Genomic DNA, 24,632 nt, shown 5'->3' on the forward strand with positions numbered 1-24,632 from the left:
TGACTCCTTGGCAGTTGAGGTCACAATTGTGACTAGAGCATCAGTGTCCACCATTGTGGGACAGCTGCTGGAGGACTGTTAGGTCTTGTGGTGTCTATGCTTGCTCTGCGTTGACCATAGTAGATTCACCATGGCTCAACACTGTTCAGGGAGGCGGTGTTACTGCATTGCCATAAGGGGCACTTATATTGGCAGCAGAGAAATGAGTATAGACACATGCGCCACTAGGTCAATGCTACGTGACCTAAATAGATCTAATTGTATAGTGTAGACCAGTCAATGAACATCAGATTTGTGCAAGATAAGAAATCAGGTACTCAGACATAATAGACTTGAAACCTGGGATAGCTGCTGGTATCACATGGTGAATAAAAACAGCTTTAAGATTTTTGGAATGTTGGGGTAAAAATCCAAACTGGTTAGAGGGTGCAGCAATAAAGGCTGCTTGTTTGTCATGCAATCCAAACTTAGATAAAACTTAGATAAAATACTTTCTGGTATTGTGGACTGCATCAACTGCAATTTTGAGCTAGCTGTTTTTGATCGCCGGTTATCCAGAAGTAAAATTTTACTGTGTTTAAGAGATTCAAACTTTAAAAGTCCCATTAAGATGGTGACAGCTGTGAGCTGTTGATCACTTTGAGGCAAGTTAGTTATTTTAAAGGTATCCACCATGTAAACCAGAGTATTTGAAGTACATAAGTCTCATTTAGCTGTAACCAGAAAGTTATGCTGGAACATGCAGAAACGAGTAAGTCTTGGTCCTTATGTCAAACTTACCATTGGGGATGGAAAACGTGAAGGGGAGAGGGAAGCATTTTAAGTCTGTAGGCAAAGCTGTAGAATAATCAGATCTATATACTTGAAGCTGCCATTGTACATACAAATGCCAGATTAGCTTCTGTAGCTTGGCCAATGGTCTCATGATATCAATATTTGACTCCCCACAGTGGCCCATTGTGGCAGGATACTCGTAGTCCATCTGTTAGTCAATTTCACACAGGTATTGAGGAGGACAGGCTGCCTTTTGTCAAAGATTGCAGCTAAAATTACACTTAAACACCATCAAATCTGCAACAAATGACCATACGTATTTTAACAAAGCTTTTAACCACCAGGCCACTTGCTTTACCATGAGTTGCTTTTAGTCAGAGACTTATTCTCATTCTCCTGCAACACTGTACTGGGCTTGGCAAAATCCACCCCTGATTTCACACAGATAAGTGAATTATGCAAATATAGATGCTGTTTAGCCTGTATACTCAACATTACATTAAAATCTGCCGTTCCAGATATGTCTGCAACTATTGCTAATCTGAAGTTCTATATCTGGAATTTAAGCCTCCAAGCAAGTAACTAGGGAAATGTCAAAAGTTATAATAATTGGAGATATGCCAACCTCCTAGAACTGGAAGGGACCTTGAAAGGTCATCGAGTCCAGCCCCCTGCCTTCACTAGCAGGACCAGTTTTTGCCCCAGATCCCTAAGCGGCCCCCTCAAGGATTGAACTCACAACCCTGGGTTTAGCAGGCCAATGCTCAAACCACTGAGCTATCCCTCCCCCTGAGTTTTCATATCTGTGGTGAAATTTCAAAAGTGTAGCTACAAAAACAATGTCTAATCTACATTTTAAAGTGCTTTAGGTGGAAAGAAAAGAACAAAGTTTGTTAAATTGGATTTGATAACTTTATTGATCTGCAGCCATTTTTCTAACACTTCAGGAAAAACTCTGAAGTGTGATACTATTCAGAAAAATTATGAATTTGGCATCATCTTGTTCAATGTTTTTCTGAATTCAGACAAACACCTTGACCCCCATTACAACTACCAGTGCAACAAACTACTCTTGCCTCTTGAAAGTATGAATTTCTGACTCAGACCCTTTCACATTTTAAAAAAGAACTTGAAACAATCAGCAAAGCCAGTTGAACTTTTTTTTTAAGAAAAAACCGAAAATGGTGGCATAATCCAATACATAAGGATGCTGTCATGGATGCTCTGGAACAGCTTTGAATCAAACCCAGGCAGGGCCCTCTTCAGTATGACAACCCCTCAGCACACTTGTACTAGGCTAAGCCGCCTTGGCTTCAGTGCCTCCTGGGACCAAACTCTGAGCTGTCAGCATCCTTGTTCCATGCCATGAGCTCCCTGCAGTGAGACCACCTGAATAGGACACCTTATACTTCTCCTCCCCCCACAAAGGGGGACTCCTAAATTCCTCAGTCAGTAGTGACTCTCAGCCCACGTTGTAAAACGAAAGGGTGTATTGTCTGAACACAGTGTAGAAAAAATCGTTGTTGGCACAGAAACCAGAAAATTATAGCTAAGCCTATCTTGGTCAGACCCAGAGCCCTGGTTCTCTTCCCCCCCGCCCCCCCCCCCCGAGAGTCCCGAAACTGGAGAGAGCTGCCTGCTTCCGGCAATCCACCCTATATCATACCCACTTGCTCCTCCTCTGTCCTTTGTCTTTCCCTAGCAAAGCAGGTCACCTGGCCTCCACCTCAACTCTTTATTCTCCAACTTGTTGCAGCTGGCTGGCTTCTTGCAGAGGGTGGGCCCCCTGGTCATCAGTTACTAAGTCGGAGGTGGGCAAACTATGACCCAGGGGCCACATCCGGCCCTCCAGATGTCTTAATCCATCCTTCAAGCTCCTGCTGGGAAGTGAGGTCTGAGGCTTGCCCTGCTCTGGTGCTCCAGCTGGGGAGTGGGATTGGGCTCTTGCCCCACTCAGCACAGCTCCTGGAAGCAGTGGCATGTCCCCCCTCCAGCTCCTACATGTAAGGGCAGCCAGGGGGCTCTGCATGCTGCCCACACCCCGAGTGCTGCGCCCACAGCTCCCATTGGTGGGAACCACAGCCAATGGGAGCTGCAGGGGCAGTGCCTGCAGACAGGGCAGCAGGCAGATCCGCCTGGCTGTGCCTCTGCATAGGAGCCACAGGTGGGACATGCTGCTGTTTTTGGAAGCTGTGTGAGGAAAGCACTGCCCAGAGCCTGCCCCTCTGGCCCCCTTCTATGCCCCAACCCCCTCCCCCAGCCCTGATCCCCCTCCTGGCCTCCAAACTCCTTGGTCCCAGCCCAGAGCATTCCCAACCCCTTATCCCCAGCCCCACCCGAGAGCCAGCACCCCCAGCTGGAGCCCTCATGTACCCCAACCCCCAATTTTTTGAGCATTCATGGCCCACCATACAATTTCCATACCCAGATGTGGCCCTCAAGCCAAAAAGTTTGCCCACCCCTGTGCTAAGTTATGAAGTGTCCGGCCACTGTCTGGGCCCAGGCAGCCAGGTGACATTCACACCTGGTCCTCTGAGTCTCTACAAATATTAAACCACCTTTCCATCTACCTAGGTAAACATGCAGCACACAGTACTCATGCAAAAATATTAGGAAAATTCCCACTTAGTCACAGATGTGCACTCAATTGTCTGAACTGTGGTCAGTTATTCAGCATCAGTTTCAAAATATGATCAAGATTCAAGTATTCACTTGTTCTGTCTATAGCATTTTTCATTATGTATGTGTAAATGTGGATACCAAGAATGTAAAATGGATGTAATTGCATTCAGCCCCACTTTGGGGGGGAAAAAGCTGAAGAATGTTCTGAGGAATAGCTATGAATTTCAGCATTCTTTTATAATACTCCATACTGGTTCTTGTTCTTGTTTTTGAGTGGTCTTTTGTTAGGTAAGAAACTTGTGTCCATTTAATTGGTAATACCTGGAACTTTACACATTATACTTGCCTTTCTAGTCGGCGAGGCTCTGGCCTGGGCAAAAGAGGAGCAGCTGAAGCTCGCCGACAGGAAAAAATGGCTGATCCTGATAACAACCAGGATGGAGTTAATTCTTCAGCTGCACGTACAGATGAGGCTCCCCAAGGAGCAGCAGGTAAGAAGAAACACAAACTTTACAACACATGTTGTTGTCTAGTGCTCTGTAAAACATTGATGTAAATCTTAGAGTATTGGGCTTCATTCATTTATTTTCAAATAAATGAGGGAAAAGGCATAAATGAATTCTTAATGTCGCTTCTGGATGCTGACTGAGCAAGGGATTACTACTCTGTTGAAACTCAGGTGTTTAGTTATAGTTGTGTTCAGAGGCCTTTTGCTTATGTGACATAACTTCGAACTCTTCTCCAAACTACTGTACTAGTAATGTTACTGTTTGTTATCCACCATATAGAAACAAACATAAGTTAGTGTTCTAGTTGACAAGCTATTATCAGAATCTGTATCTAACCAGCCAATAGTACGTAAGTCTGTCCTTTTTATAGTAAAGATCTTTTGGTTACCTTGTGATGCTCAGTTGTGAAAGCATTTTTGTACCTTTTTGATATTACCCTATGTATTCTAGCTTTATAATACATATAGAAAAATGTATTTTTCCTAATAGTCTTGGCCAGTATCTAAATTATTGGCCTTTCTACACTGATTATGCTGCATTAGGAAAAACTGTTCACGAAGTTAGTGATTATCCTCACACTGAAGAGTACCTTATTCCCCAAACAGTCTCTGAAATAATTGCAGAATAACTTACTGTTCAGTATAAGCAATCCACCCCTAATTCAGCACATCAGTTTATTTCAATTCGCCAGCAATTATGTTGGCTTTTAGAAAAAAGCTTTACAATGTTCAGGCTTGAAAATAAGGCATTGATTTGCTTCAGTGCAGTGTAACAAGTTGGATTACTTAAACTGAATTCACAGACTTTATCAAAAGTTATGCATGTATATCTGAAAGTTAAAATACCTGTTTCAGAAATACAATTAAGTTTTCTGTGCAAGTTATGGAGAAACCCTAGAACTTGTATAGGTGTTGTCACTATTAATTTTTTGTAAGAATATCACTTAAATGAATCAAAGTTAAATACAGAGTATCTTAGAAGCCTAGTCCAATTGCTACTGAAGTCAGTAGGGGTTTAGTTATTGATTTAAATAGAAGTAGCATTGTGTCCAATACTCTTCTGAAATAAATCTTAGGTCAGTGTTACTCAAATATTTTCTTTCTTTAGCATCTAGTTCTGTGGCGGGGGCTGTAGGCATGACAACTTCTGGAGAAAGTGAGTCAGATGATTCTGAGATGGGAAGACTACAAGGTAAAACTTTTTACTAGGCTAATATGGTGGGTTGATACTATATATATGTACATGGTGTTAGAAAAACATTATTCTGATATTTTTCTCGGTTGATACCCATTCAAAAAACCTACTAACGATTTCATCTCCTTCCTCCCCTCCCCCGCCGCTGGTGAACATACTGCTTTGCCTACTATAATTACGCATAATGTAGTGGGGAAAAATTGTGTTACAGTAGACACTCAAGAATTTGGCAGTACTAGAGCAGGTTGAACTTTGAGTGTCTTAACTCATGTAGTACTACATGAGTTCTTTTTGCACTGGTTACTGATTTCCCAACCCATTAAACATACTCCGCTTGTCTAAATACTTTTTAGATGAAACAGAACACTTAATATGGAAAACAGTTCATAAGCTTGTTTATTCCTCAAATCTGAAAAGATGCCAATAATAACTTTAGTTTATAAAACATTAGTGCAAGTTTAGTTAGGCCTACCACTCTTTCATGTATCTGCTCTTAGATAATGATAGTCATTCGCTTCAACACCCACATGTATTCCCAGGTTTTGACCAAATAAAATCTAGTTGTGCTAAAAATTATGCTTGCTTGATGCGTGGGCTGCACAGAAATGCATGTAATTTCAGAAACTGATAACTTGGACAAAATACTGCATTTAACTTGCCTGTCTTCTATAAACACTTCAACCGTTTTCTACTATATTGGTGCAAGGAATTGTGGTGATCGCTTCCTCTGCAAAAATAGATTTGGGGCAAAATCTGGTTCTTTTATTCTTAAATGCTGGAAGAGTAGGGGAAAAGAGCAATTGTTTGCTTGCTAACAGTTCCTCCAGCATTAGGCAAATTGAGTCAAATGATATTGATAATAGCTAACCACCTATTTAACAGATGTTCTGCCGCTTCCAAAAGTTTAGACTCTAGCAAGCAAGCTCCCCTAACAGTTCACAACTCCATTTGCCATGCTTTTCTCTCCAGTCAATAACATCTATTCCACTTCTCCTGTACAACTCTCTTGTTCTGCCCAATTCCCTTGTTTTTGCCATTCCGCTTTAACTTTTTTTACAATAGTTTTCGTTCAGACTGAAACTAGAACCTATTATTTCTAGTATCAAAAAATATATAAATGTTTACATTCATGTAAATACTTCAGAGAAACTGACACAACTCCAAAATTCCTCCTGGCTCTTTAAAAAACAAAACAAAAAGACTGTATTTTCACAGCCTTGATTCACATTTGACTTAAAGCCACACTTGAGTAAAGGGTAACCTTTGGAGGACAAGTAGCTCACTTGTCTTTATTGGTGTTAGGAGAAATCCATTTAGTGTCATCTTCTCTTTTTTTTTTTCTGTGTTAAATCTTCAAAACTCTAACTTTATAAGTTCATGAGACTGAGTTACATGGAAACTTTTTATGAAATGTTTAATATCCTGTGTTTGCTTTTAGCTTTGTTAGAGGCTAGGGGTCTTCCTCCTCACCTATTTGGCCCTCTTGGTCCTCGGATGTCACAGCTTTTCCACAGGACAATTGGAAGTGGCGCTAGTAAGTGTACTATATCTTGTCTGACTTAATTCTGTCAGCAGCTTTCAGACTGGTTAAACTTGGCTACTAGTAAATCTAATGTTGTCTATGTAAGGATTTAAATACCACTAATTTTTACGATTAAATCTAGTGAATAACGTTAGGTAGTGTAAGGAACTCCAGCACACTAAAACTTAAGTTTCTTTCCTCCCTTCCTCCATAGTTGCAGAACATTGGCTACAAGCATTTAACTTTTTTTTCTTTTTTTAAGAAGTGAGGTTTGGCTTAACTTCCTTTTTTTAAAGTACCATCTTCTTTTTCAGGATTTAGTTTGGTTTATATATATTTCTTTAACAAGAAGAAACTATTAATTGAATTGAGACAAGGATTATTTTTATTTTTGAAAAGCCATACTCAAGACTCAGTTTTGAAAACTGTTTTGGTCATGGCATCCCTAATGCACAATGGTCAGATGAGCTTGAAATCATTTTAGAGGGATAATTGTTTGTTTGAGCACCTCTTTGAAACACAGGTCAGTGCTGTCAGCAGGGACTACTAAGGACCAAATGCTACCCTCTTCTTACCTCCACTTCAGCATACCTACAATGCAGCAGGCTGGGATGCTTACCTAGCAGTCAAAAGAACTAGGAGGAGGCCCAGTTACCAGGCCTGCCAGCACATCACACCAACAAGGGGATGTCATCTGCCATCTAGTTCTTATGCCGTAGTGTATGTTCGCTATCCCAGTAGTATGTGCTGCTTACTTCCTAAAGAAGAAATGATATTTACCACCCACCGCTGTAGCTATCCTGTCTTATGCTAGGTAGATTGTTTTGGTAATTTTAGCACAGTTGCTCCCATATGCTCATTTCAGCTGCCTGGCAAGGGAAGCTAAGAGCCGAATTTGACCCTTTTTTTTTTTTTTTTAAATCAGTGAAATCACAGAACACCCAGAAAGCAAACTTTCTGCTTGGTAAGATAAGTGATCAGAGCTTTTAATTACCCTAAAAATTTACAAGTTATAACAGATCTTTACTTTCCTAGGTTCTAAAGCCCAACAGCTTCTTCAGGGGCTCCAAGCCACTGATGAAAGTCAGCAACTACAGGCGGTAATTGAGATGTGTCAGTTGTTGGTTATGGGGAATGAAGAAACATTAGGTGGATTTCCAGTCAAGAGTGTTGTACCAGCTTTGGTAAGGATCACATTTGTTTATATTTTTCTATGTGAAACATAGTATTTAAACAATATAGCAAAAGGATTCAATAGTAAAGTAGAAGTACCCTTGAAACTTCTACATTTAAGAGGTATTTGGTAGCCTCTGGCTCATCTGGATTTAGAAATAGCATTAAAGGCTTATGATATCAACAAAATATTTTCACTTTCAACAATTTCCTCTAATCAGACGGTAGTTTAGTTAACAAACTACTAAACCCCTTTCTTCAAGTTTAGGTCCCATGGCTTCCACACTTCAATGCTAAATAGTAAAAGGAAAAAAAATGGTATAGGTTAATCCTGTACTCCTACAGATTTCTTTGGTAGCTGTGAGGCTCCTAATTGAAGTGTGAGCTGGCTGGAGAGAGAGAGAGGGCTTTGTGCCCTTAAAGCAGGGTTGGATGAGGGGCAATGACTTTATGTAGCCAGTGTGGTGAGTACCCTTTCTAGACTGGCTCATGGGAGTATTTGATGCATAGAAACTTCGTAACATTCCGTTTATGGGTTGTACTGCAGAGGACTAGGAAGATACCTTGAATATAGAGGGTAAGCACCCCCCAACCCCAATACCCAATCATAAATACATACACTTTGACAGGCCACTACAGCAGTCTTCCTGGGTTCTAACATGTAGCCAGGTACACACAGACATGTCTATGTAAATGGATAGCTTTCCAGCTACATATTAGTACCCAGGAAGACTGCTGTGGTGCTCTATCAAGGTATGTGTACGTATATGGGGTTTGCTTACCCTTTTTCATCCAGAGTGTGGCTGTGCCTCCCTCCCCACACAACACGTGACTCAAAAGCAAAATGTCTCCTTTTGGGGTTTACAATTCTAATGCTTGTTGTACACACTTTGACTTCCATAGATTCCTCACTAGTCTGCTAATACATCTTCCTCCCATATATGAGTGGTAACAGTCCTTCCATCCCTCAGTTGCAGGGGTTCTCTAGAGCCCTTTGACTAGGATCTGTGAACAGTCCTTCCAGAAGTCCTTGATAGTTGCTTGCAATCTTGGGCTTTCTTACATAGGCCCACTCAAGTATCTCTTGCTCTCCTGGAAGAGCCTAGTGGCCACAATTGTTCTCCTTCAGGACTCCCAGTAGTACACTCCATGCTGTCCTCCAAATCTACAGTAGCAATGCCTATAAGCTATAAAAGCCAAGCCCTCAGTGTATCAGCAGGTGATCCTTGTGGACTTCAAGTCCCATATTCCCTGGCATTAAATGGACTGTGTACCTATAACAGGTGTTAAGCTGCACTATGCTCTGTTATAGCATGACTGCCATCTGTTATGATAGCATGTGGGAATTCCAGTAAAACTGGGTCTTATTGCACTAGGCATTGTATAGACAAACAAAGGCTATCCTTGCCCTAGAGAACTTAGTCTGAGTATCAAGGCAGGCTGCAACAAATGGACACATGAGTAGAAGTTGGATTGAGATGGATACGGTACCAATAAAATTACTTTAGACTGAAAGTAGAAGTCACAGCTGCTTGTTCTCTTAACCAGAGCCAGAGAGGAGTGACTTCTCATACTGCTCACAAGAGGCCGAGTTCACAGAACTTTAAAAGTGGATAAGTTGGCAGCTTTATGAATTTTGATGGCATCTTTCCTGTGCATGTGGGTGACATGGGCGAAAACAGAAGTGCTTGAGGAAGAATTTTCTGTTGTAAACTTCTGTTTCAGGTGTTTATAGAAACTTAGTCACTCCTGAAATTATCTATTTTTAAAGACACGGTCCAGAAGAAACGTGTGTACAGAAATCTGAATCATGAAGATAAAAGGGCTGTGCGTGCATGTGTGTGTGCATGCACAGAACAAAAAGTGGTATTTTTAAAAACATGAACATTCTTTATATTGACTACATTGCATGGTCAGTTGGCTTTGTACATTTGGGTGAGGGGGGGGACGAGACAGGACATCTAGAGCCAATAACCTGTAATGTGCAATAGCAATCAAAAGCAGCTTCATCCATATGAGCAGAAATATGTTTACTGTGTATTTTAAAGTTCTGTAGCATTGTCTGTTGTAGAAAGTGTATTTCTCCATTTAAATTGGTTTTTGGACTCCTGTAACAGTTTTCATTAAATGCTATAGTAGCTGTTGTGACCGCTTCAAAAAGATCCAGTGTCTCGAGTCAAACTTAACTAAAATGATAACTGGTTTTCAAAAACTTGTAGAATGTAAGAGAAACAATATTCTTTTGGTAACTTGTACCAAATTAGTAAATAAGTAATCAGTTCTGATTTTTTTCTTTATAGATAACATTGCTGCAGATGGAGCACAACTTTGATATTGTGAGTGACATGAGATATGAGCTGTTTTTTTTTTCCTGCTAACATAAGTTTTTTCCATCGTCTAATTTTTTTCTTTTTTTAATAGATGAACCATGCTTGTCGAGCCTTAACCTACATGATGGAAGCACTTCCCAGATCATCTGCTGTAGTGGTAGATGCAATTCCTGTCTTTTTGGAAAAGGTAGCAATAGTCATGTCCCTAAATAATTAAAATTAGTACACAAAACTTAAGGACAAGTGCTTACCTCTGAGTAATCCCCATAACTCTCCATCCACCCAAAAAAGTGCATTCTTCTTCTTACTATAACATCATAATTAATCTAAAATGCATCAGAAGAAACTAGTCTTAAATGTTATAAATCAGTGCCTGGTTTACGGGAAACTCAAAATTTACATTTCCAACTGACACTGCAAGGAAATCTCAATTTATATTATTTTTGTATTTGAATTCTGATTAACTCAGTTCATCATCACCTCCTTTTATGCTTAGACATGAGCAAGCAGGTGTACAGTAAGATATCTTCTAGAGAGCTCCTTGATTTACAAGTCTGTCTTGTAGGTTTGCTGACTGAATGGAAAAGGGTGGTGGCTCAATCTTGGTTTTGGGGATTCGGAAAGACTTTTAGTTTTGGGCTACATTCCAGCCTGCTGGTGGCTTTTGTTTTATGGGTGTGGCTAGAAGTTTGGATGGCTTCATTTCAAACACATGCAAGCAACTTGCTGGTAATTGGTCACCTACTGTGCTTCTAGCAAAAGGCAAGCAGAGAGGGAAATTAAGTTGTACTTGAGAAGCCTACAGTAAATTATTCCTGGGAAATTCTTCAGGACTGCTTGCCCACAGAACCCCCCTCCACAGAATACCCGTGCTTTGCTGCGAAGGGAAGCTGTGTGGGGTGAGAGAGGGAGAATAGGACTATATAGGTGCAATTCTGGAGGGGATAGCCCCCCAAACAGAGGCAAGGCATGGGGGGGGGCGCATGGGGTTACTTGCCACTGCCCCCCTCTCATTTCTGCAAGCGCAGAGCTGCCCTGCTGAAGGAGGCTGCATCTCAGTTCCACTGACTGCAGCTGAATGCCACCTCCTGGATCCTAGTGCCAGTTGTGCTCCCCTTCTGTGTGCTGGGAGCCTTACGGCTTTCTGTACAACAGCGAGTGCCCGTGGTGGGGCTGGGTAAGAGGGGGAGGAAGCAGTGGAATGTGGGAGTGAGGGGAGAGGGGTGGGGGGTGAGGTGGAGAAGAAAAGGGGATAGGGTAATCGGGGGAGGGGGAGTATGTGGCATCCCCTCAGCAACAGCTGGGGCTTCCCTGTTAAGCAGGCTCATCAAACCCTCACCCTGGCAAGCCCGACTCCTGCGCCATTGAGCCCCAGCCAGCGGCACCTGGACACCCCCTCCCCTGCACCAGGCTCCCATGTCCCCAGAACCCTCCTCCCATTGAGCCCCACACCTGGACACCCCCACCCTGCCGAGCCCCACCCACCTTCACCTGGATCCCCTGCAGAGTCCAATTGCCTCTGCATCTGGAATCCTACAATGAGCCCTTGTGCATCCAGATCTCCCACTGAGCCACCTGCACCCAGATTTCCCCACACAGAAACTTCTCACTCCACACTTGGATCCCCCCACACTAAGCCCCTCCACACTTGGATCCTGCTGGGCTGAGCCTACCCACCCCCACCTGGTGTGCCTGGCCAGGGGTGCTGGAACAATTTTTATAGTAGGGGTGCTGAGAGCCATCAAAACAAATTGTAAACTCTGTATATAATGGAAACACTATAATGTATAGTGCAGCACCTCCTGCTCCTCTAGTTCCAGCACCTATGCGCCTGGCACAGAGGGACAGGGCCCCAGAGTGATTCAAGGGAAAGCCCAGCTCTTGCACTGTGTCAGGGTTGGGTGCTGGCGAGTCCCTGTACTGGGGGAGGTGGGGGCTTTGGCGTGATTTCCTGTCTCAATGCAACCAGTGCCCTGTGCTCCCCACTGCCATGCTGGCGCCACATTTATTTATTTATTGATGAATACATTTTGCAGAATTAAAAAAATATTCCCCACCCCACACACGCACACAGAATTCTCTCGGGGTAGTAAATATTTGCTAAAGTGGATTTTGGGTTGCAGCTTGTTTGTGTCCTGATGACTTTGCACACTTGTGACTCCGTAGCATGCAAGTCTTAGGTGAAACAATAACCTTTGTTTATTAAAATTAATCACCTTGATCGCTCGATCCATCAGTCCTCATATAGATTGTGCTAATCATATGTCTTCCATTCTTCTCTTATCCTGGCCTTCCTTCTCCATGTGCGGCCATGCCTTTTTCATGATAACCACTCAGCCGACCTCCAAAGAGATAGGAAAAGTTTTATTTCAGTTTCTGTGGATACCACTCAGCAGTTGCTGCAGTCCATCGATTGTCAGTAAGCCTAGCTATATCCCCGGCCCCTAGTATTTTACTGCTTTCAACAACAGTGTCCTGCACTCCATTCTGCTGTCTGATCACTTCATTGGGCACTCGGTCGTGGATTCAAATCTCCAGAATTCTTCTTTTCATCGTCCTCTCCATGATACAGTTGTTGTTCCTCTATCTTTGTCTGCACCCATGTTTCGCTCGCGTACAACATTGCTGGCAGTACTGTTGAGTTGAAGAGGTTGGCGCATGTTGCCTTGTTGGTTTTTCTTTGGAGGACATCCTGGATAGAATTGAATGCGTGCACCAACCAGCTTTCTTTGTCCACGAGAGTTCACCTTCCTGATTGTGACACATGTTAATTTCTTGGCTCAAATAAGCATATAGTTAAATTCTTCTATTTATTCCCCCTTGACTATTATTTGGGCCTTTTGGCAAGGCATCAGACCGCATAAATTTCATTTTAGAGCAGTTCATTTTCAGTCCGAATTGGCTGCTTTTTGTGTCAAGCTCTCGCAGCATTTTCTGTAGTTTGATAGTGTGTTCAGCAATCAACATGATATCATCCGTAGTGCAGTCAGAGTTTTCTTCGTTTAGTAGTTTGATGTAGTTGTGTCAATGCCCTGCTCTGCACGAGCTTTCAGCATGGCACTGATCTCTAGGCTGTCAAACGCTTTTTCCTAGTCGATGACGGCAATGCCTAAAGGGAACTTTTATTTTATTGAGCACTCCAATTGCTGGTTTATAGTGAAGATATGGTCCATTCTGCTGAAATTCCTTCGAAAACCTGCCTGCTCTTTTGGCTGCTGTCTGTCCAGACTCTGAGAGTCACTTTGTTGTTTTTGTTTTTGGTGAACAGTTTGTAGACATGAGAGCAGGCATATTGGACGATAGTTCTTTAGATCTTCATGATTGCCCTTCTTGTACAGCAAAATGTGTTGGATTCCTTCCAACTAGATGGTATCTTCTGTATTTCCAAGTAAGGGCTAAACCTCTGAGCAGGGGTTTCCCAGAGGTCTTGGCCTCGAGCTCTGATCATTTCGGTTGTCAGTCAGTTTTTTCCGGAGCTTTTTCTTCCTTCATTTGGTAAACTGCATGTCAAACATTGCTGACTAAGACCCAATGTGTTCCAAGACCAACACTACAACAGACCAACGAGCACGTACTCCCGGTTAAAATTAATACCTAGAGGAAATCAGGTTGCAAGGCAGATGTGAGGGTATGCACTTAAGTGTTAGGTTGTTGTTAGTGGATACCTTAACAATATTTGTTGTTTCATTACAACATTGAACATTTTCTCCAGTTCCCAAAAGCTTTTAAAGCAGTTTTGCCATAGAACAGGTTTTAGAGCCCATGTGCTTTAGGAAAGCCCCTAAAATCAAACCTGAGTTTCTGAAGTCTGTTTGGGGGAATAAAGTATTATGAAGCTAGTTGTGACTTGAGTTTTGTTTCTCTAATTCAGTGTGGAAATGTAAACATATATCTTCAAACGCTAAATATGTACTGTATTACCTACAATTTGTACTACAAAGAAACACTTCTGTTACATTAGAACATGGGTCTCAAACATGCGGCCCGCGGGGCTCTTCTGTGCGGCCCACCAAGCTCCCCGTGCCCCCCACCCCTCTGCCTACCTCCAGGCCAGGGGTGGGCAAACTAGAGCCCATGGGCCGAATCCAGCCCGCGCGATTGCCCCCTGTGGCACTGCAAGCCCCGCACCTCTCCCTTAAGCGGCTGGCAGCATGTCCCTTTGGGCCGGAGGGGAGGAGGCAGAGGGCTCCTGCATTGCCTCGCTTCAAGGTATTGCCCCCCACAGCTCCCATTGACCGGGAACAGGGAACTACGGCCAATGGGAGCTTCATGGGAGGTACCTGGAGGAGCAGCAGCAGAGCCCTGTGCCCACCCCTACTCCCCCAGGGGCTGTGGTTCTGGCCAGTTCCTGGAGCGGCGCGGCTTGGGGCCAGGAGCATGCCCTCCTGATGCGTGCCGCTGCCACCCCAGAGCCGCTCTAGGTAAGCGGCACCAGGCCGGAGCTTGCACCCTGCACCCCAACTCCCTGCCCTGAGCCCCCTGCTGCACCTTGCACCCCTCCCTCACCCCATGGTGACCGAGAAGGGGCAGCGTTGGGGTGGGGACTTTGGGGAAGGGGGTGGGAAGAGGCGGGGCAGGGGTGGGGCCTCATGGAAGGGGTGGAGTGGGGGCGGGGCCAGGGGCAGCGACGGTGAGGGTGTCAGTGATGCGGCCCTCGGGCCAATGCACTAGACCTCATGTGGCCCTTGTGATCATTTGAGTTTGAGACACCTGCATTAGAAGTACCTTTTTTTTGGTTAAGATAATGAAATTTCCTAAAGAATCCAATGTGTAAGGTAGAGTGTTAACTCAAACTCAGCTTTTATCTTATTTTGCAGTGGAAAGTCATTAAACATTACTTTCATAAAGTAGAAAATTTAACTTAATAGGGTGGGAAGTATTAATGTAGATCAGAATTTTTATTCTTGTCAGGTCAGTTTCTAGAGACTGATATTTGTAACTGGTAACTCATTTAATTACTTTCTTTTGTTCTAGCTGCAAGTTATTCAGTGTATTGATGTGGCAGAGCAGGCACTGACTGCCCTGGAGATGTTATCACGCAGACATAGTAAAGCTATTCTGCAGGCAGTAAGTATTTTTCCCTAATAGAAAGAAAAAGAATACTTGCTTGAAGTTTTTGTTTCCTCTTTTGATGGCTCCTAGACCACAAACTGGGTGGTGCACAAGTTCTTCCCAAAGAGTAATTAAAGCCCAGAAATTTCTGTCACTGTATTGCCACTGACAGAGAATACTTCTCTTTAACAGCATTCTGTATTATAGGGTGGGTTGGCAGACTGTCTGCTGTATCTGGAGTTCTTCAGCATAAATGCCCAGAGGAATGCACTAGCTATTGCTGCCAACTGCTGCCAGAGCATCACACCTGATGAGTTTCACTTTGTTGCAGATTCTCTGCCACTGCTTACACAAAGGTTAACCCATCAGGTAAGAAGCCATTATAAAACATTGATTAGTCATTTTGACATGCAGTGGATCTCTCCCCCTGTCTTGGTTTATTCTCCCTTGTTTCAGGTATTTTTGATAGTGGTAAATTTATCAAACGCTGACCTTCCAAGTGGGACTTTCTGTTAAATTTTGGCCAAGAAAAGTCCACACTGACCAGTTGTAGCTCATTCCGCTAGGGTTCAGGCAGCCTCTGTGGTCTGCTTGGGTAACTTCCCCATATCAGAGAGATCAAGAGCACCAGTGTGAAGCTTGAGCCACTGATTATTGACAGGTGTAAGCTTCCGGGTTGCATCTTAGTTTTGGTAGGCTTCCACTTATCCGTGTCCTAGCTCCAGGGCAACTGCTAGTTAATCACCAAGTGTATAATCCATGTTGATAATCACCTGAAGAGGGAACAGTTTACAGTTGACAGAAACTAAGATTCTTTCAGATGTTGCATCCACACAGATTCCATGACCCACTCTCCATCCCTGCAGATAGGAGTCCTGCTTCAATGGGATTTTTATGATGTAAGGAACTTGGTGTAGGTCGTGGCCACTCTGCCCTTTAAGCCCTATTGCTACAGGGAGCAAGAGGCTGCTCAGGGCACAGGCATGGCCCCAACAGATAGTGCTGTTCAAAAGAATCTGATCTTGTGCTCATGGGGCACACTTGCCCTGTGAGTGGGAATCTGTGTATAAAAACATCTTGAACCACAGTTTTGCTGTAAGTTAAGTAACATTCTTTCCAGTTGCTCTGACCTTGATCTCTCTAGGTTTGGCAGCATGTTACTTCTACTGATTACTTTCTTAATGAGGAGGATCAGTCTGAGTTAGTGTCACTTTAAAAAAAATAATAAAAATTTCTTAAATCTTGTAGCATTGAGGATTATAAGTGTGTAATGATGTGTGAATATAGTCAGTACTAAAACTTTATTGGGGTAATGGAATAATTGGCAAAACCAATAATAACTCGTGTCCTAATATTGTGCATATTAATGTTAACCTTAAATTACTAACTTTGTACATATTGTAAGTATACGCCAGGTTATTTTTAAGATAGGAAAAACTGGGGATGAGTTGCATGTAGGTGAGTGAGCAAACATGACTACCCGCACAAAAAACAGAAGTTTGATTTGGCATAATTTCAGCAATTTGGCAGAAGGTGATTGGAGAAGCTATATGTGGGAGCAACTTTGAAGCAAAATTACAGAAACACTAGAAAACTGTTAAAGATTTTGGGAGAAGTGACTTTTTTTCCTGGGAAGCAGGATTGACCTCACGCTGTGAGACTTCAGTCTTCTGTGGCACCTGTATATCTTGGCTGCTTAAATTTTTAAACTTTTTAGCATTAAGGCTATTCTAGGTTTTCCACTTTTGAGAAATTGTGTGACTATATTAAACTTGTATTTTGGAATCTAAAATGGAGTAACTCTCTTGGGTTCAACTGATAGTCTTACAGGGTGAGCCATACCAAGAAATCTGTTTGGGGAAGGTGTTCTTGGCATAAAGAATTTGAGGGTTAGTTTATCACTTCTAGATTGAAAGCTACTACAAGTAGGGTTTCAGTGATGGGTTTTCTAGGAGGAAGGGGACTTCGTGTAGAATCATATCTAATACAGGCTCTAGAATATCTTTCAATATATGTATATATTTTTTTTAATAGGACAAAAAGTCAGTAGAAAGCACTTGTCTCTGTTTTGCACGGCTAGTGGACAACTTCCAACATGAGGAGGTAAGTAGTTTCTCTTTTGTACTTTTTAAAAAAAATGTTTTTTATCAGAATAGAATTTTCTAAATATTCTGCCTTTTTCCTTTTTTTCCTTTAAGAATTTGCTTCAGCAGGTTGCCTCTAAGGATTTGCTCACAAATATTCAGCAACTCTTGGTAGTGACTCCTCCCATCCTGAGCTCAGGAATGTTCATCATGGTGGTGCGCATGTTTTCCTTAATGTGCTCCAATTGTCCTACACTAGCAGTTCAACTTATGAAGCAAAGTAAGTGCATGTGTTCTTCCTGTACTTCCACTTTTTTTTTTAACATGGTACTTTTATTAGAATGGGAAGCATAGTGTCCACAAATGTTGTTAAACACTCCATAATCTATAATATACCACACTTGCCCATAGAAATATGTGGAATAAGGAAAAAGCAATAGTGACACAATATTTTGACTGGGATACAAAGTTTGGTTTGCAGTGTAATTAGATGGAGAATTCAGTTCTTTTTATCTTCAACTTTCAACTGTCACTGGCGGTTTAAACTAGTTTTGAGTCAATACTAGTTACTTAAACTAATTCCATCACAACATTACTACAAGTAATTGTTCCAATTACGTTTATTGGGTGGGAAAGTTTGCATTAAATAAGCACTGTTCTTAAGAAATGCTGTGAAAGAACATCAGTGTCATTGTGCTGTTGTCCTAAGTCAGAACTGCAGACATTCTTTCCCCCATGCTGATTGGCTTTTATTCCAACTTTCCCCTCCCCTTACTAACCTCAGCCTCAGTACTCTGCATGCTTCCCTCCTTCCTTCTCTATCCCTATCCCCATCTCCTCCTTATCAGTCTTCCCTCTCTTACGTTCTTTCTGTTTAGCTAAACCCCCAGTCTTTTTTTTTTTAAAAGACACTTCCGAACCATCACTGTATGTTCTATCCCTTTCCCTACCCTTTTGTCTTCTACTTAGACTGTAAGCTCTTTAGGGCGGGAACTGTCTATTCTGTGCAGTGTCGGTCAGATTAGGGCACTATCCTCTGACCCCGGGACAATACTTTTTTATAAAACAATTGTTTTAAAGATATTGCAGAAACACTTCACTTCCTTCTTTGTGGAGCCTCAAATGGGAGTTGTCAAGAACAAATTGATCTTGTTCCACGAAGTCCTCAAGAACTTTATGAGCTTACTTCTCTTATATGGTAAGTCTTTTACACAATCTTATTTTTCAAGTTTGATTGACGTACTAATTTCATGATTACTGAAATGAAGACTAATAGTTTTCAAACTGCTAATGCTGGTACATTTAAAAAAAAGTGTTACCAAAAGTTGATTTGATGATCTTTTCAGTGAACTGATGCCTTGCCTGCCTAAAGAAGGAATCTTTGCTGTTGATACTATGCTAAAGAAAGGAAATGCACAAAACACAGATGGGGCAATTTGGCAGTGGCGAGATGACAGGGGTCTCTGGCATCCCTACAACAGGATTGATAGCCGGATAATTGAGGTAGTATTTCAAGCATATGTTTTAAGTATATCGGTTGGTGTACAGGTTTGACTGCTGCTTCACTTCTCCGTCCTTGTTGTAAAACTGGCTAATATAAGTGCTAACCTTATCACAGCTTCATGCTTGAAATGTGAAACTAAATGCTTGATTATGCAGTATTTCTGTATTCCTTCGAAAATGGGTGATTTATTAAACATCTAGTCAGCTACTTGTATAATACGTTTATCAGAATTGCACTTTTGCACCTCTGATTTAAGAGCTGTCTCACTCTGGGAATCTCTTAATCTTGCTGTCCACAGAGCAGTCAGAGTACTCTGAATTTTCACTTCGGCAGAACCTAAAGGCCTCAGCTGAGACCCTTATTTTGTACTGAGAACTATTTAGTAACCAAGGGTGGTGCAGACAGTGCCTTTTAGGATTTTGAGGTGAGGCATCCAAGCTGTTAACTTTCATTTGCCTTGAGATATGAAATCCTGAGGTTGGATAGAAATGAATTGTATCCAGAATGCACAAGGACATGATCAAATCATTGGAGAGTCTCAAAAGGTATCTCATCCCGACTGCTAAATACTGTTTATGGGAGTCATAGTTCCTTTATGGAGCAAGGCCGAGTAGGATGATTTAAACCCTCATTTTTAAATGGAAAAGTGCCTTCATATCAAAAACAGTTTTCTGAAAGTTTTCTAACATGCTTATGTATCTGTCAGACAGAATTTCTAAGCAAGATATCATTCAGCACACTGTAAAATGGGACATAGCACTCTGTTTTGTTTCCCATCCCTTGTGGGACATGAGGTTATTTATAAAATTACCTCCTTACCTGTCAGTATTTTATTTTTAAATTGCTTCATTTTGTGTTTGTTCATTCTCAGGCAGCTCATCAGGTTGGGGAGGATGAGATAAGTCTGTCTACCCTGGGGCGTGTTTATACTATTGACTTCAATTCTATGCAGCAAATCAACGAAGACACTGGAACAGCACGTGCCATTCAGAGAAAACCTAACCCGTTAGCTAATAGTAATACCAGTAAGTACTGTTTTTGAACTATCCTGCATCTCTGAGCAATATAGTATAAATAAGACAGACAATGTGCTGTCTGTTTCTCAGCTAATCAGAATTGTATGTTTTTGAATTTGGGACTTCAAACTTTATTTTGATTACTTGAGTCAAGGCTACATTTAAGCCAGAGGTGAATTATTGACTAAAATGTCTTAATAAATCACAATATTAATTCCATGAACTGGAAGTAGTTCCAGAAATTTTTATCAGCTGCTGTGTGTAAGTTGGCAAACTTGAGCTTGGAATAGATTATTCTCCCCTGCCACTTTCTGGAGTATATACCATTTTCTTAGGGTACGTCCAGACTACCCGCCGAATCGGCGGGTAGCGATTGATTTTTGCGGGGATCGATATATCGCGTCTCATCTAGATGCGATATATCGATCCCCGAACGCGCTCCCGTCGACTCTGGAACTCCACCGGAGCGAGTGGCGGTAACGGAGTCGACGGGGGAGCCGCGGACGTCGACCCTGAGCAGTGAGGACGGGAGGTAAGTCGGGATAAGATACTTCGACTTCAGCTACGGGATCTTACCTCGACACTGCCCCCTAGTGTGGACCAGGCCTTAATGTGGGTAGTCTTAGATGAGGATAGTAAACTTTCTTTAAACGTCTAAATTCTGAAGACTTGCTTTGCTTTACTTCAAAAACTTATTGTAAGAAAGAAATATTGATGTAATCTCCCAACAGCATCTTTCAAGAATAGAATAGTACGATGGATACCTTCTTATAAATGTGTTAGATCCACCAGAAGTGTCATGTATCTGTTAAAACAACTTTATTTTCTTGTTCTGAATTTAAATAGAGATTAAACTTAACACTTCAGTTTAAAAAACCAGAGGCAAATGCCAGAGTGAAAGTGACGTGAACGGCACAGTGACTCAGGTGTCCAATCTGTGTTCTTTTCTAGGTGGACATTCAGAATTAAAGAAGGATGATGCTCGAGCACAGCTAATGAAAGAGGACCCAGAATTGGCTAAATCCTTTATTAAAACATTGTTTGGTGTTCTTTATGAAGTGTACAGCTCTTCCGCTGGACCCGCTGTTAGACACAAGTGCCTTAGAGCAATTCTTAGGATAATTTATTTTGCTGATGCTGAACTTCTGAAGGATGTATTGAAAAATCATGCCGTTTCAAGGTGGGTTTTTTGTGCTTGTGAACGAACCTTTTTAAAAAAGCGCTTGGGCATTAACCTTATTTCTCAAAAGTGCTGAGATGAGAACAAAGCAGTTCACATTGACCTGTGGGTGTTCAGCACTTCTGAAAATCAAACGGTGTCTAAATATGCTTTTAGGAGCCTAACTGTAAACATTTTTTTTAAACATCTGAACCAAAGAATCACTATGGATAGATGCTAGTTACACTGACTGTAATAGTCAAATAGTGATGTCAAGCGTTTCCTTAGTTTCTAAAACTAAAATATTGAGCCAACTTACCTACAAATTTAAGGACAGATTAACTCTAGTATTCTGATTGTGCAGACTGTAAAAGAGGACCCTTATAGCAGAAGATGTATAAGATGAGTTGGTGGTTGCACAAAGCAGCCCCAACTTGGTACCCTAGGAATGGGTTTAGGGACCAGAGCAGCCTAATATGTGAGGAGGCAATGCACTGAATTAGCAACTCTTCATGGAAATTAAACTTCTTCAGGGACCACTTCCTGCCTGTGGGATGAATCTTTTCTAATTCCCACCACCGCCAACATGCATGCATATGTGCACGTGCCTGACTAAGCATAGGGATATAGCTGGTTAAGGGAACTGTAAGTTACGCCACACTTGCCACCAGCTTTTTTAATATTTATATGTAAAAATAAAAGGTGTGATACGGGGTTTGCATTTGACTTTGCTACTCTCTATTTTTAGAGGATCTAACTTAATAAATAAGGTTTATTTTAAAAAGATTTGAGAAATCAAACTTTTTAAAGCAGACATTTTCTTTTTTAGTCATATTGCCTCCATGCTGTCAAGTCAAGACCTTAAGATAGTAGTTGGAGCCCTTCAGATGGCAGAGATTTTAATGCAAAAATTACCTGACATTTTTAGTGTTTACTTCAGAAGAGAAGGTAAATGTACTGTTTTTTCTTTATTTACTCTTAATCTGAGGTAATAAGCAAAATTCTAATGCATGTTTCTTAGACATGAATTGAGAGCTTATGCTATTAAACTGTAAATTAGACCTCTACTATGTGCAAGAAATGGAGGTTGCTATAAAAATAATATAAGGGGAAATCCATGCAAATTTTTCCTTTACCTTCTTCCCCGGTCATATGGCTATCAACCTTTTCTTGGCATTAAATGCTTGTTTTTCTGAAAGTTTTTTCAAATTAGTTTTAGCAGACTTATTTGAAGCAAGCAGACTTATTTTTAGACTAAGAATACTTGTTGAAATAACATTGACTATGCTTTATTTGGTTATACCAAGTAATCATATTTTTTAAAAGTCTGGATTTCCTGCCAATCTACTTATGTTCTCTGCCATTCCTATGACATTTTGACACTGATTTTCTTTTTGGATATCCTGACTAGTACAATAACCATATACTTTCTATGACATTTAAGGGATACTTTCAAAATACTGTTGAATACTGTCATTGGGGAGGGGGTACATATTGATATTTGCAAGAGTTGCATGTCTAAAGATTAGCATAAACACTTTGTTTTTAACTTTGGAAAGGGGTGATGCACCAAGTGAAAAATCTAGCGGAGTCTGAGGCTTTGCTGACAAGCCCACCAAAAGCATGCACTAATGGATCAGGAACGCTGGGTACCACTACAACAATAAGCACTGGGACAGCCACCTCTGCCAATAATGCAACTGCAGATTTGGGGTCTCCCAGCTTACAACACAGCCGGGAAGACTCTCTGGATCTGAGTCCACAGGGGTAAGTGTTCAATTTGTGTTTGTTTGAAGAAGGGCCTGATTCTGAGAGTCAATGACCCATAACTCTGACTGCAATGGCAGTTGTGTTGCTCAGAATCATTAAAGATCAGGCTGAAAGCTGTTAATATTTTATGAACCCCTAAGGCAAGAACGCTACAGTGCTTTGTCTATAGTCTGTACTTAAGTAAATGATCACAGTGTGATAGTCACACAATCAAGATTTTAAATCTTAAATTTATTTTTGTTTAGATAATCAAGATTTCCTATTACTTTTGTCTATAGACACGTAATATTTACTCAAGTTTCCTGTATTATTTTACCAACACTTTGAAAATCCTGGAAAAAAAGTGTTTGACTTTGGCTGCTGCAGCAACAATGCACTTCAATTTAGTGTATTGCATTAAGGAAGTAAAATTTCATAAAAGAAAATTGACAAATGACAACTTGAACATTAAGTGTATTAAATGTGATTAGCTACTGATAAATCTTGTTGTAAAGAGATGCAACACACCCTAGCATTGCATAGTTTGAGAGACCAGAAGATGCCGAAAGCATGAGGGCTGCTGTTCCATTTTGAGGAGTGTTGACCAGCTCTAAAGGAATGGTCGGTGCCATGTGTGGTGCCTTTTTGAAGGTGGCTAGGAGGGAAAGAAACAAGAAAAGGGGAATCCTTGTGAAAAAACTTGCTTTAATGCTTAGTAAAACTTGTAAATGTCTGGCAATAGATTATTTTATTTAATTTTTAATATTAAAGGTTTAAATACATTGGCACATTAAAATAGGAAAGGTGACATAAGTCAGCCTGTTTTAAGTCATAACACCACCAAATAGACTTGGAAGTGCAATGTTTAAGTTCTTAGTCATTCAAAAACTGGGAATATTGATCCCAAACTAAGTGAATGGTAAGCTGCTATTCTGTGGGTGCCCAAAGATCAGCAGTTAGATGTTTCATGGTTGTTACGTAACATTCAGATTTGGGTTTTGTTTAAAAAAAAAAAAAAAAAAAAAAAAAAGCACATTCTAATGAAGTAAAAAGTAGATGTAATCTGCTTATTTTTAACTTTTGACAGCCGACTAAGTGATGTTTTAAAGAGAAAACGACTGCCAAAACGTGGGCCCAGAAGGCCAAAGTATTCACCTCCAAGAGATGATGACAAAGTAGACAATCAAGGTAAATTAGTTTTAGAATAGACTGCAAAGTAGTCAATAAAGACTATTAGATAAATGAAAAGACGTGCATTGTGCCCACTAATCACTTCTTAAAAACAAAATAATCTCAAATATTTAATGTGTACTAAATACTTCTGACAGTATAACAGAGAGGATTCTTGGTAACTTGGGTATCTCTGAATGTGCTTTTTAATTTTAATTCTATCCCATTCTTTTTCTCTCCCCCTTCTCTCCCCTCACTCCCGCCCCAAGCTAAAAGCCCTACAACTACTCAGTCTCCTAAATCTTCCTTCTTGGCAAGCTTGAATCCTAAAACTTGGGGGAGATTAAGCACACAGTCTAATAGCAACAACATTGAACCAGCACGCACAGCAGGAGTCAGTGGTCTTGCAAGGGCTGCCTCAAAGGACACCATATCTAACAACAGGTAACGTAATACATTCTGTTCTAAGAAGTAAAACTCTGTTCAGTAAGGATTAAATCAAACTACTTTAAAACAAGGTTACTTGATGCCCTGAATTTCAGCAGTTAGCCTCTTTGAGTGAATGCCGAGAGCAAGCAGTGGAGTCGTGTGTGGGAGAGGAAGAAAATAAGATGGGGAAGAGAGCCTAGGGAGAAAAGTTGAGATGGAGGGAAAGGAAGCAGAGTAGAAATTGAAAGAGAATAGGTAGGAAAGAGTGGAAAATTTAGACCTGAGGGCGGGGGGGCAGGGGCGGGGAAGAACTGTGATATGGAGAAAATGGAAACCATGGGAAAG

General features: G+C 41.4%; 1 protein-coding gene across 7 annotated transcripts in view; it reads left to right on the forward strand.

Annotated features, from left to right (window-relative positions):
• Window positions 1–24,632, forward strand: part of TRIP12 (thyroid hormone receptor interactor 12) — a 167,600-nt gene that overhangs the window by 90,571 nt on the left and 52,397 nt on the right. For 6 of the 7 annotated variants that reach the window (XM_039487403.1, XM_039487404.1, XM_039487405.1 and 3 more), the window contains 18 exons: window positions 3,751–3,887; window positions 5,013–5,096; window positions 6,538–6,633; window positions 7,657–7,805; window positions 10,095–10,130; window positions 10,216–10,311; window positions 15,099–15,191; window positions 15,384–15,545; window positions 17,211–17,279; window positions 17,375–17,540; window positions 18,341–18,458; window positions 18,607–18,763; window positions 19,636–19,789; window positions 20,732–20,960; window positions 21,769–21,887; window positions 22,499–22,706; window positions 23,776–23,876; window positions 24,128–24,302. In XM_039487403.1, coding sequence (XP_039343337.1) covers window positions 3,751–3,887; window positions 5,013–5,096; window positions 6,538–6,633; window positions 7,657–7,805; window positions 10,095–10,130; window positions 10,216–10,311; window positions 15,099–15,191; window positions 15,384–15,545; window positions 17,211–17,279; window positions 17,375–17,540; window positions 18,341–18,458; window positions 18,607–18,763; window positions 19,636–19,789; window positions 20,732–20,960; window positions 21,769–21,887; window positions 22,499–22,706; window positions 23,776–23,876; window positions 24,128–24,302 — 2,349 coding nt within the window. Of the gene's footprint in view, window positions 1–153; window positions 314–3,750; window positions 3,888–5,012; window positions 5,097–6,537; window positions 6,634–7,656; window positions 7,806–10,094; window positions 10,131–10,215; window positions 10,312–15,098; window positions 15,192–15,383; window positions 15,546–17,210; window positions 17,280–17,374; window positions 17,541–18,340; window positions 18,459–18,606; window positions 18,764–19,635; window positions 19,790–20,731; window positions 20,961–21,768; window positions 21,888–22,498; window positions 22,707–23,775; window positions 23,877–24,127; window positions 24,303–24,632 lie in introns of those variants that run through there. The other variant, XM_039487408.1, reaches the window with a different exon arrangement.

This window comes from Mauremys reevesii, linkage group 9 (assembly GCF_016161935.1).
Source record: "Mauremys reevesii isolate NIE-2019 linkage group 9, ASM1616193v1, whole genome shotgun sequence".
Lineage (NCBI taxonomy): Eukaryota > Metazoa > Chordata > Testudines > Geoemydidae > Mauremys > Mauremys reevesii.